This window comes from Alosa sapidissima, chromosome 4 (assembly GCF_018492685.1).
Source record: "Alosa sapidissima isolate fAloSap1 chromosome 4, fAloSap1.pri, whole genome shotgun sequence".
In the NCBI taxonomy this organism is placed as follows: Eukaryota; Metazoa; Chordata; class Actinopteri; order Clupeiformes; family Clupeidae; genus Alosa; species Alosa sapidissima.
Genome location: NC_055960.1, coordinates 12,033,305 through 12,047,257, shown reverse-complemented (window position 1 = coordinate 12,047,257; position 13,953 = coordinate 12,033,305). Strand labels below are relative to the sequence as shown.

The following is a 13,953-nucleotide window of genomic DNA, read 5'->3' as shown; positions in this document are numbered from 1 at the left end:
TGGACACTTCCTACAAGGACTGTAGTTTACGGATAGGATGATGTTCACATTAAATGTAATTCCCATTTCTTCTTGAAGCCGAAATAAATCTGAGGATGTTTATCGGACATGCTTGGTTTTTACTGCAGGTACGTTAATCTTATAATATCAATAAGGACCTAGGTAGCCTAATGTTAGCGTTGGTTGAGTGATGGAGGCCAATTTGATTGATTGCATTTGTAGAAAACTATAAATGCGGTTATACCAAGCAAATTGATAGCAGCACTGTAATTGTATCTTTCGACTGTCATTTGTTGCACGTGCTACAAAAATCATTCTTGTGCAATGGAAGATTTACCAACGTTGGTCTGATACAGTTTTGCCTACATGCGTGAGACGCCTGTTTATTTTGTTTTAAGTGCGTGCAGGGTGTGAGAGGGGAATCGATGTGCTTTGATTCCAGCTTCATAGTTGTAGTCTGTGAAATTAAAAAGCACGTGTGTGTGAAGTATCCAAACAATGACACCTTCATTTCATTATGGCTGCTTTACCAACACACCTTAAGCTACTGTATAGTGTGTCCCATTTAGAAGTGGCTACTTCATTCGCGCTTTCCTTGACTCATGGAGCTGCGTGAATGTTATTACAACTTTTCGCCACGATATGACAGTTTAAGTCCGCTTGATACTGTAAGGCGTAAGCCATTGGTTTCCAAAGGAGATTTTATTTGTGTCGCCAGCATAGCCTATTGACAATTTATGTTGTAAATAGGCCTACCTTATAATCCTAGCTTAGGGAAGCTAACAGCTTTCTATTAGGATCTAGTTTGTTAGTTACCGTTTTGTCATAACTCCCTGATGCATTTTTGCATTTAGAATAGCCAGAGCGTGTATATCTCAATCTGAAAATTAAACAATATCGGGTGCCTATGGACTAGGCTGGGTGAACCCAGCCTGATCTGCCCGCTATTTATTTTTTGATTTCTTAAAAGATTGAGCTTGGTCTGATGAAAGCCAGACTAGCCATGGACCTCAGTTACACAATGCAAGGGAACATGAATCAGCCTATATTTGCATGGACAAAAGCTCTTCAACTTTGGCCCGTTAAAATGTGTATGAACAGTCTAGCGACGCATTTCATCAAGGCCCATTTGGACATGTCAGTTATTTGCACCACTGGTTAGATGTAAAACAGCATTTCGTTTCAGACTACTGTTACTTAATTTGTGCATTAACAATAACGTTTCAGACTACTGTTACTTAATTTGTGCATTGACAATAAAGTATCACATGAACTAAAGATGACTAAAATCGTATGTAGAAGAAGAAACATTCACAAAAAATCCATCCATCCAAAAATGACCTTTGTTTTTGATAGCTGTTGAAAACGGCATTGAACTGACAGAGATGTTTTTGTTTATAAATAAATAAATAAATAAATAAATAAATAACATTATGCTGATACCTTTTGCTTTTCCCAAATACAATGTAGCCTACAGGTGTAAGTGACCTTTCATCAATCCAGTTGCAATGGATGAACTGTGATGAACTGCCCTACTTGTGATTGTTTAGATATTTTAAAGGTTTTATAACAATGCTACATCTTCTTTGGCTATTCTACAATCTATTCACCTTTTCAGCACCAGTAGGCTACTTTCTGTGCAGCCGCACACACACATTCAGGCATGCCAAACAAGCATACACAAAAGTTTCAAGAGTGGGGGATAGAGTAAAATATGGAGACAAATTGAAGTGTGATTTATTTTCGCGGAACGGATGTACAGGACTGAGCGGCGGTCATATTTTGTACCGCTATGCGGTACATCTAGTTTTAAATGTGACGCTCATTGACAAAGGTTTACAACACGATATGCCAGCATTTGAAGTGCTAATACCCACAGAGTAACATGAGTAACGCCAGCAATAAACTAGATATACCGCATAGCGGTAGGAAATATGATAGCTGCTCGGTCCTGCACATTCTCTCCGCAAAAATAAATCACGCTTGTCAATTTGTCTCCATCTCCTACTCCTGCAACTCATGTGCATGTAATGTGTGTGCATGTGTGAGTTTACTTTTGTGTATTAAAATGTGTGTGTGTGGGTGTGTGCGTGTGCGCACGTGCGTGCCTGTGTGTTTATGTGTGTGCGGGTGTTTGTGCGTGTATATGTATGTGCTTGTGTGTGTGTGGGCGCGGTATGTGTCCAAATCACAAATGAGTGGGTATGGGCTAGGTTGATGCGGGCTCTTGAGACTAATATAGCCTAATATACCATAAGCATTTTATCATCTTGGGTGCAACAGTTCAGATAGGGCTAGTTATTTAGCCTAGCGCAGTGGAGGAGTGGCCAACAAATGTCATGTTCCCTGGTGTTTCAGTAACCCGAAATCATTGACCAAAATTGATGACAGTAAAAGAAAAAAACATATTTCTTTTTTATATTTTAAATGACTTGTCCTGATTCTTCCTGTGGATCTTAATGGGTACTGACATGGGCGGATTATGAACTTTCGGGCCCCTGGGCCCTGATGTTTTAAGGGCCCCCCACTAATTGTCGCATATGTGGGGGGGGGGGGGGTTGTTGCTGCTACTGGAAGAAACTGGAATCCATGCATTTCCACTGAATTATTTTTGGAATCTGATCCCTTATCATACCTGTTCATTCTTACTCGTCGCTCGACTTATCGTGACTAAATTCAAGATGGCTGCAATCGCTAAACTTCGTGAAGATACTGTCTGTATAAATCGTCTTGTAAGTAAACTACCAGTGCTTTTTCAAAGTTCTCAATGTCTCGTTTTAAATGTCAGGGCCCTCGGAAGTCTACCAATGAAGTGTGGAGATACATTGAGCCTCGTAAATGGTGTAAAACAGTGATTTATTTGCATGGCTAGCCCGATGCCGAAGCACCACCATTGAAAAAGAGATTTTGGAGTGCAGGGGACAAGCCGAGATGGGCTATGAGACATACGTTCACACTCGGTATCATGTTTCAATACACTTTAGGTCAATATCACACCGGAATTCTCCTTTAATCTCTAACAATACGGCAATTTGCTTAACTGGCTTAACATATTTTTGTAATAACTGAGCGTGATGTAAACCGCGTGGTGATTACCTTTATGTCTGGATAACTGGTGTTGTGCTTCTACTCCCATGAGGAGCTGGCAGTAAGTGTTAAGTGTCAATGCTAACCAGGCTAATAAACAAACCATGCTACGTCGAAGGGTAAAGTCACGTGACTTATTTTGTAGTCAGTTTATACGTTAGACCGGCACATCCGGGAACTTTACTCGTGACAAACGTTCCCGACCCTTTCGGGGGGAAAACAAACAACCCCTCTCATTAACTCCAACGCAAATTATGGTCAATAAACGTAATTCGTACAGAAATCGCAGGAGTAAATAATAACAAAAAATACCACAAATCAATATGATCACTCAATACATAACCACCTTGCCGGTCGTTGACCGTGAAAGATACCTCCAAAAGCTTAATTCAATTAATATAAAAACATGTCCCTTCAGTCTCCCGAGTACGAAGTGGTGCAACAACCCCACTCAGTGACCAGAAATATACGGTCTTCTCTTCTTTTTCTTTTTACAATTTTCTTCTATGAGGATTTTTTTTGAGGACATGGTAGGCAAAAGAAACTCAGGGAGGGGTTCTTAGCTGTGTGGTTGGTACATCTACCGGTTCACTCTGGCTTGTTCTGAGGGAATGTTTTCCCCTCAAAAGGGGCATGGCGCAAACAACCTGCTCTGTGTGACGCGGGTCCGGTTGTAAGTATGAAACAAAAAGAGCAATTTCGATTTTTTTAAAATAAGGCAAAATAGGGCCTGACATTTTCACAGTTAGAAGATTATTACTGTATACACACTGAAAAATATTTTGGTGGATAACTTCGCTGATTTGGCTTCACAATATTTTTTTTAAAAATAGGTCTATGGGACTTAACATTGGAGCTGCTCTTCGATAGGAACGCAACCACTTGGGGCCACTTTTTTTTTTTAATGTTACATGTTATTCAGCAGGTTTAGAAAAGGGGTGTCTTTAAAATGTGTCAGTCACTGAAATCTGAGGAAGTGCCAGGGAGCAATACATGTATTGCAATACATGGGCATTTAGGAAAAGCCTAAAAATGCGCATCCCATATGAAGTTAAAAAAAAAACACCTCAGAAACTTTCAAATTCTCATATGAATTACAGTTTTGAAGACTATATGTGAAGAACAAGTCCCCTAACAGGTGGACAACCAAACAAAAATGCAAAAAACTGCTTTCAGAGCATGCATGACAGTGGTGTTTGCAAGGTTTTTCAGTTCAAATTGATATTTGCATTGCTGGGTGTAACATGTTAAAATGTAGTCTAAAGCATATTACTGTTATCACATCACATTAATCTGGAAAACTATGACATAGCAGCGGTAACACATTGCGTTGCTCTTTGGGTTGGTTTTTCACCAACTTTGCTGTACGTTTCGTGGTAGCCTTTCAAATAGCACAGGCCATGTTTGTATCAAGCAGACTACTGTAACAGTCTTGCAGTGAGTAAACAAGTAAAGTGCCTAAAGCAATGTGCAATGACCCATCTTTTGCAAGACAAAAGAGAGGGAATTATGCCTGTGTCAATATAAAACTATAGGCTATTAAGCATGTGTTTCTCTGCACTTCAAAATATAGGTGGGAAAACTTGTCATAGAATCATGTTAAACCTTGATTCTTGTTTTGCCATAACTCTGGCAATTACAAATAATTGATTAAAGCCTATCAGTGTATATTTCTTATGTTTGTACCCTAAAACAAGTTTTCCATTTAGTGCCTCATGAAAAAAAAAAAAATAATATGGTGTCAAGAGAAGCCCAGCACTCTGTGTTGACTAACCAACTATGTGGGTTATTTAGCCTTGAGCATTTGCATCAGTGTATTAACTTATCCATGCATGCAACTGACCATTGCTCAGTGTTTGATCACAGCTGGAAGTGTGCAAGACTCTGTACTGAAGGCATTGCTTATTAACAGTGTCTGTGATGTCTACAGACAGCCACTGCATAATCACCTAAATGTTTACAAATTAGTTTAATTGGCTATTTATGCTTGACTGCCATTTCGTTCACTGCTGAACTGGCACTGTAGCCTAGTGTATCTTTTTTTTAGCCAAGATAAAATAATAATTTGACCTTTGTGTTCATGTTATGTTGGTTTTCTTGAGGTGTTTACTATTATGCATGTTTTTAATCATCAAAGGATGCACACCCAAGGGTTGTGCATCTAAATGTGCGCTATATTGCCACAAATCTAAAGAACAGACGACAGGCAAGACATAAAAGTGCCATTTTGCCAAAAGTGCCTTGAAAAAGTTAGTTGACACTTGGTTTCGTTGTAATCTCGGGGTTGTGGGAGAGCTCTAGGCTGACTGGGGGACTGATGGATGGGCGTTGGGCTGTACAAGCAATTCAAATTTCTGCACTACCCAAACCGTGCGCGCGCCAACCAACGCCAGCGCTGAACATCCCTGAGAGCGTGAGCGCGCGGGGGAGCAACGGGAGGAGAGGAAAAGAGAGGACGAGAAACGGTTGTTGTGGCCAATACAGCACTTTGCGGGGGGAAACGCGTCAACATTCCTTTCGCTCTTCAGATCTAAGGTATACCCAGATTATCTTGTCGAATTGACATAATCTGGTAGCCTACACGACCAGGCGCGCCTCTTGGATGCTCCGGTGAGATCCCCGTATCGGTTGATTCATCTTCAGCGAGTCGACAGCGCATCTCGTGCCCTCTGAAGCGGCGGTTTTGATGGGAGGCGAAAGTGGATACATTATTAATACAGAGACAGAGGAGAACAGCAAGAAAATACGTCTTGTCAGTTTTGTCATGACCACTGCATTTTTTGCAATGTGATCTTGGTCGCCTTTACGGTTTCCTTGCTCAGTGAGAGGAGGAGTGGGAATCGGACATCGTTTTAAAAAAATCTTTGTGTTGAATCACGCTTGTTCATAGGTGACTGTATTTCCGATATTGATTGATTTGATTGCATGACAGTCAACATTAGCACAGGGATCTATATCCATACTTTTGCCGAAAGATGTTGTTCACCTATTAGCAGATTTCCTTCCATTGCATCCAGCCGCAGGGTCCTCAGCATCCACGCAATTTGGGGGCACCGGTGAGGAAGATAGGGGGAGATAGAGTCGAGAAGCAAACGAGTAAAGAGATCAACAGAGGGTAAGACTCCGGTGAGTAAAAATGCTGCCATCGCAAGAAGCCTCCAAGATCTACCATGACAACTACATGCGGAACTCTAGGGCCATCGGGGTCCTGTGGGCGATCTTCACCATTTGCTTTGCCATTATCAATGTGGTGGTGTTCATTCAGCCCTACTGGATCGGTGACAGCGTGAACACACCGCACGCCGGGTACTTTGGCTTGTTCCACTACTGCGTGGGTGAAGGGACCTCCAACCGCGATCTCAGGTGTTACGGGACCTTCTCCGACTTCGCCTCCATCCCTTCCGGCGCTTTCAAAGCAGCTGCCTTCTTCGTGCTGATGTCCATGGTACTCATCCTCAGCTGCATAGCCTGTATGGCGCTCTTCTTCTTCTGCAACACCGCCACAGTCTACAAGACGTGCGCCTGGATGCAGCTGCTTTGCGGTGAGTAGCCTACAAGATGGGAGAGGTTTGTCTCAGCCCCTGATGAGAGAGTGTATCGGTTACTATAGAGACAGACATCAGAGATCAGTCATGTTTATGTGCCTTAGCAATTCATCAATAGATCAATATAATGTAGCCTACCTGTTTGGAGGTAACGACCAATACAGCTGTGATTGTCACTGATACCAATATTTCAGACCACAGGCCCAAGGGACTTTGGCAAACATGTATGTGTAGGTAGTACTTTTGCTTTGATGTAGATCCTCATTATTGTCATTTGTAAATGTTCCGAAAGCTGTGGTTTCATCAAAGACAACATTTTGGACAATTAATAATATTGAGTAAAGATTCGGGCTATGATTCAGTCCAGTCAGAAGGGGGGGTGGGGGGGGGTCCTCCATTTATAGTGGGGGTCCCCAAGACCATCATTCAAAGACCAAGCTAGTTCCTTCATGAATAATGACAAAATTGATTCAGCATGTTAATTTGTCTTTAAACTGATGACCCAGGTGCAGCTCTCTGAATAATTGAAATGAGCAGTAAACATTGATATTTTTAGAAACACATGAAAATCTGCAGCACACACCAAATATATTGAAATGTCAAAATCTATTACAGAGAAACACACATCACACACACCCAAATGCACACACACATGCAGGCACACAGGCTTCAACACAAATTTGCACTTGTATAAATAATAGGTGCAACAAATTCATTAGCACCAAATGTGCAAATTTGCTGGCAACACATGTGACAGTTAAGCAACGTGACTGTCAGTGCTCACATTCGCCATCAAATAACTTATCCATGTATGAGTTCTCATTGTTTCCCACAATCACAACACACCATGCTCAACATGCTCACTCAGATACTCACTGGAGTGTGTGTGTGTGTGTGTGGGGGGGCTGACTGTGCCAATTTCAGTGGTTGATGACTGATGAATGGGTTTAGCCAGCTCAAGTGGAGGTGAGTGTGGGGCCAGGTTGTTCCCCTTAAGAAATCACATCCTTCTGCCCTCAGTGCTGCTCACTCTCCCTTCTCTCACACAGATGACGAAGGGGTGGATGGACTGAATTAGAGAGACAGACGGAAGGAAGGAAGACAGGCAGGCTGGCAGGAGACGGAGGAGAATAGAAAGGCAGGAGAGAATGAAGAGTTGAGGGAGGGTCAAGTAGGCTACTAATGGAATGAGCGCTGCAGTTCCCAGCACTATTGTGTTCTCCCCTAACTAAACACACACACACACATGTCTCTCTCCCTCACACACTCTCTCTGTCTCTCTGTCTCTCTCTCTCTCTCACACACACACAAGCAGAGAGAGAGAGAGAGAGAGAGAAAACCATCCATTAGATGCAATATATGGCAATGAAGAATCCATACACATGAATGCCCTCTCTCCAAGTCACTCTCTCTTGCTCTCTCACACACACACACACACACACACACACACACACACACACACACACACACATACACACAAGCTTCAGTCCCTCTAATCAATACATTCTAATGTTAAACTGTCTGTAACCATCATATGTCATGAGCTGCAACTGACTTGTGTTACCTAATATAATCATGCAAGTGAGAAATGAACTGCAGTCACAGAGTTGATAATATACTTATATGAGGAGAAGCGTACAAAAAAGACAAAAAGACTAATGATTTATATATTAGTTCAAGATTATATTAGTGATTGTGGCATTTCATTCAGGGGTTCAGAGCATTGCAGGTCATTTAACATTATACTTGCATTGCCAAGGCCCAAAGAGAGAGTAAATGTAGTTATCATTGAGATTTACAGTAATTATTTGCTGGATAGTTAGGAGACTTGGCCTGCTTGTGATGGGTAGGTAGGGAGACTTGGCCTGCTGGTGCTGGGTTGTGCTGGGTAGGTAGGGAGACTTGGCCTGCTTGTGCTGGATAGGTTGTGCTGGGTGGGTTAGGAGACTTGGCCCGCTTGTGCTTGGTAGGTTGTGCTTGGTGGGTTAGGAGACTTGGCCTGCTTGTGCTGGGTAGGTTGTGCTGCGTATGTAGGGAGACTTGGCCTGCTTGTGCTTATGGCATTTTTCAGTGCTTAGTTTTTGGAAAGGTTACGCGCAGCCTTCTCCAGAGCGCTGACAGTACAGTCTGGCACGGCTGCTAATGGAGGTTCAGCAGCTGTTTTCTCTCCATCTATGCGCTGTCACTCAAAGCTCTTTTTTATATTCACTCTCCCCATCCTCATGTGTCTCTCTCTCCCCTTCAATTTCTCTCTACTCTATCTCTCCTTCTCTCTCTCTGTGTCCCTCTCTACACTTCGATATCACCCAAGTCTATACCCCCCCTTCTATCTATTCCTCCGTCTCTCTCTCTCTCTCTCTTTCTCTCTGTTTCCATCCTTGTGTGCTATCTTCCCAGAGCACAGGGTGCATCATCAGGTCTGGAGACGGTGTGAAAGTGTGTATAAGCTGCCGATGCATTAGTGCCTCGCCTGCATTCCCCACAGAAACACACAGAAATGACACACACACACACACACATTTTTTTGCCCTCCCCTTTCATCACTTGTTCCCAACGTCATCACCTCCGTAGAAAGAAGGTTGTGAGCCGTAAGTGGTCTCAGTGGAAAGATGCATGCCTTGCTTAGTTCTTTTCAACCTGAAGGACAAAAGCGTGTTTCCTCACTTAAAATAAATGTGCCAACATGCACTCGCACCAGTGTATGCTTACAATGTGTCATCTAAAGTTAATGAGGCAAATGAACAGAACACACACACACACACACACACACACACACACACACACACACACACACACACACACACACACACACACACACATACACATACACACACACACTGAGATTTCTGGATTATAACGGTGGGTGTCTGTGCATTAGAGGAATTAGTGGTGTGTGTGTGTGTGTGTGTGTGTGTGTGTGTGTGTGTATGTGTGTGTGTGTGTGTGTGTGTGTGTGTGTGTGTGTGTGTGTGTGTGTGTTTTGTCAATTCTATAATTTCTTAATTACTTGTCTTAGACATCTGCACAAAGCTCAGCAGTAAGCTTGTGGATCTCAAAAAAGATGCTGCAGGTTTGCAGTATTGGTGCAAAAAAAGGACGAAACTAAGAAAAAAAAAGCAGACTTGACAGTTTTTGAGAAATTGACAGTTGGCTTTAGAAGATGCCAAGCTATCTTAAGTGGGCAGCTTGTTTCCAATGACAGTTTTCAGCATAAGAGGAGCTCAGGAGCCCTTTCACAGATAGATCTTTGGAAAGTACTACTCAAGACAGGCTTTGGGATTTAAGCAAATGTCTGTAAATGGTAAATCTGTTTTTTTGCCATGCAAGATTTAGTATTTTTTCACAAGTATTCGGGTGCATGCGTGTCTGTCTGTTGGCCTGTTAAAAGGGGAATTATAGATTAATAACAGATTTGTAAAGTAAGTTTTAAAGCACGTTTATTGAATTACGCCACACAAACTGGAATGTTATGCATTTTGTGCCAGAGACTGGCTGAGGCAGCGCTTTAGAAGCACCTGTTCTCCTATTTTTTCCCTGAATGGCAAAGACTGGAGGTTCCGATTGAAGAGATTATCAATGTAACAGCATTTGAGTATTTGTATACATGACAAATACATACAGTTTAAGATTAAATCTCAATCTGAAATGAGGGAATCTAGGTCAGTGGTTTACTGAGAGGGTTAGACCCCACACAGAACCTGATTTAAAGGATGATGTCCCATGATTGGGAAACAGTGGTGTGTGGAGAGGAGAGAGACAGAGTAAAAAAAGACAGAAAGAGACAGAGATGGAGAGAGAAAGGGAGATAGAGAGAGAGAAAGAGAGAGATTAGATGCAAATGTTCAGTGTGTCAGTCACCAAATGTTTTAAATAAAAGCCTGTTTTGGCCCAAAGGTGAGAGCAGTTAGATTTAGCATATTTGAGAAGGTTGGGCTAAAGGACAGCGGAATGGAGGGGAGTGGGGATATAGAGATGGCTGATTAGTCTCACAGTATAGGGCTAATCTTTGATCATAATAGGTTCAGTGAAGTTCCGTCAGCCCTAACTCTCCCTCCTAATCCTCTCCTGGTGCTGCAGGGTCTGTTCCAGAGACCAGCTATGCAAAGCCTCCATCATTAGGAGACCACAGCAGACAGGGTTGAAGCGGAGTAATCAAGGATCTTTGAGCACACTGAAGCTCACTGCAGTAGAGAAACCCATTGGTTTTAGGGTATAATAGCCGTTCATGCCGTTTTGCACTCTACAACATACGGAAAATCAGGACTTACTTGACTCAAGATGCTACCCAACTTCTGGTTCAGGCAATAGTCATCTCACGACTCGACTACTGCAATGCCCTCCTGACAGGTCTCCCAGCCTGCGCAGTGAAACCACTTCAGATGATCCAGAACGCGGCGGCGCGCCTGGTCTACAACCAACCCAAAAGGGCACATGTTACCCCGCTGCTCATCCAGCTACACTGGCTACCTATGGCGGCCCGCATCAAATTCAAGTCTCTAACGCTTGCCTACAAAGTAGTCTCCGGCTCTGCTCCCACCTACTTGAATGCCCTCATACAGACTTACACTACCTCCAGACCGCTGCGCTCCTCTGACGAACGACGTCAAGCTCTACCACCGGTACGCTCAAGCCAATCCAAACTTTTCTCATCTGTTGTTCCTCGTTGGTGGAACACACTGCCAGTTCCTACAAGGGCAGGGACATCCTTTTCCACTTTCAAAAAACTCCTGAAGACCCAGCTCTTTAGAGAACATCTACTCTCATAGCAACACTTACAACAAGTCTTACTGATCCTAGCACTCACCAGCCGTTTTAAACTGACAAGTAACTGTTAAAAACAGCACTCACCGACGCACTTATTCTTACTGTACTCTAATGTTTTTTTAAACTGTCCTAAAATTGTGAGAATTGTTCTAAAACTTACTGTTTACCATGTTGTTAGTCGCTTTGGTTAAAAAGCGTCAGCCAAATGTAATGTAATGTAATGTAATAATAGCACAAAGATAAAGCAGTCAGTCAGGTCCTCAAGTCACCTCGAGACCTTTCTGTTTCAGGAACACTTTTCACCTTCTGCCACCGCTTGACTCATCACAATTGCCTTTTTTTTTCTATTTTACTGTCTGTTTGTTTTTGTGTTGTCTTGCTTTGTTTGTATTGACTTTGTAAAGTGACCTTGAGTCTGAGAAAGGCGCTATATAAATAAAACGTATTATTATTATTATTATTATTATTATTATTATTATTATTATTAAGTCAAGTTTATTTATATAGTGCATTTCATACACAGAGGTCATTCAATGCTTTACATAAACAAAAGCAAACAGTAATAAAAAATAAAAGCATAGAAGGGCAATATAGTCAAAGAATAGTTCAAAAGGTAAAGATCATAATAAAAAGAAAACATAAAACGCACAAGGTAAAATCATCATATTAATTATTCTTTAAAAATAAAGAATAATTAATAAGACAAAAAATGCAAAAGTAGTAAAAAAGGTAGGTAGAATAATTTTCAAATGTGTGTGTGTGTGAGGGGTCTTTAGGGTCCCAAGACTATATAATTTAATTTTAGACAGCCTTCTTTGAGTTGCACTGTACAGTGTATTTAGTAGGTGGTGGCACGGTGTATGTGATATGAACCAGGCTACTTGTCTGAAATCTCTCACCTGTAAATGATAATGCCCTCTCAATTAGTGCAGGGACTAATGTGTGTCATTTTGGACCATTGAAGAGAATATTATATAGTATACATATTTATGTGGGATTGCTGTCTTGGATATAGTGCCTTGTAAGTAGGAGGTTTGATTGATATTGGAGAGTTGGTGTGTGTGTGTGTATGTGTGTGATTGATGTTAGTGTTTAAGGGTGTTTCATAGTCAGCGAGCATAAAAGAGAGTGAGAGAGAAAGAGAGAGAGAGCGAGAGAGGGAGAAAAATAGCGTAATGGGATTGGATGTGGGCCTAACACTCTCAGTGGTGTTGCAGATGATAGTTTAATCAGCTCTGTGGAACTCAGCTGCTACTGCTACCAGCACCACACCCCCAGCATACACACACACGCACACACACGCACACACACACACACACACACACACACACAATCAGTCACACACACACACACACACAATCAGTCACACACACGCACACACACACACACAATCAGTCACACACACGCACACACACACACACAATCAGTCACTAACATGCACACACACCTTTTTTTATAGTTCTTCCTTTCCCCTCCTCATAGTATTTGGATTCATTTTTTAACCCTCACATTTATTTTATGGACTGGACATCTTGATAAAAGAGGGAGGGAGACTAGGGGGTGGGTCTCTTGCACGTGGCCAGTGTTTAGCATTACCAAGCTGGGGTCCATTTGAAATATAATGATGAACAACACAGGGGGAGGAGGGACTGCCAGTGAATGTGAATTTTGCAGCATTTTGTCATTTTTGGAGGAGGATTTCCCTGGTGTTACAGACAGCCTTTTTCTTTCTCTGTCTCTCAATCATCTCTCTCTTTTCAATTCTCTCTCCCTCTCTTCCCCTCTCTACTCAGCCCTGTCCAGAATACTGATGCTGTTTGCTGTTGACTTTGGAATATAGATGAGAGGTTTCTCCCTGCACCTTGCTGAATATTAAGCAATATGTGTTTTCTTTATCGCCCCCCTCTCTCCATCTTTGTCACATTCACACATTCACACATACGTATGCACACATGAACACGCACACACGTACGCATGAATACACATGCACACACACGTGCGCACACACACACACACACACACTCACACACACACACACACACACACAGGCACGCACGCACGCACACACACACGCACACACACACACACACATGCACACACGCACACACAGTACGTGTAAGCCGCATGCATTGCTCCCATAATTAAATATGCATAACGCTGTAAATTGTTCTAGGCCTGTCCTACTTGGCTGATCCAGGTGTGTATGTTGGTCTATGTGTAAAGCCCAAACTTAAAAAGCATAATACACATCACCCAAACCCAAATTATCTCAAAGTTCATATAGAAATTCAGTTATGGACTTGACAACCACCGACAGTTTCAAACACAATTAAACTGATCCCTGTACAGCGAGATCGCTGCCTCCCGCTCTTGATGAAACCCTCGTGGTCACACCCCTTCATCCGTATGGTGAGAGAAGTGGAAGAACAGAGGGAGGAATTCAGTAGACATGGAGGAATGAATCTGTAACTCTGTGCGTCTAATTAGCCTATATTAGAAGGGATGTCTCCAGATTCCCCTCTCACTTTTTCTATCATTATTCATGCTTTTGCTGTTG

At 42.3% G+C, this 13,953-nt stretch overlaps 1 protein-coding gene across 3 annotated transcripts in view; it reads left to right on the top strand.

The window, feature by feature from the left end:
• Positions 1 to 5,459: 5,459 nt before the first annotated feature.
• The window catches only part of lhfpl4a (LHFPL tetraspan subfamily member 4a), a 40,940-nt gene continuing 32,446 nt past the window's right edge, over positions 5,460 to 13,953 (top strand). For all 3 annotated transcript variants that reach the window (XM_042090520.1, XM_042090521.1, XM_042090519.1), the window contains exon 1: positions 5,460 to 6,629. In XM_042090520.1, the coding sequence (XP_041946454.1) occupies positions 6,224 to 6,629 (406 nt within the window). In that variant the 5' untranslated portion in view covers positions 5,460 to 6,223. The remainder of the gene's footprint in view (positions 6,630 to 13,953) is intronic.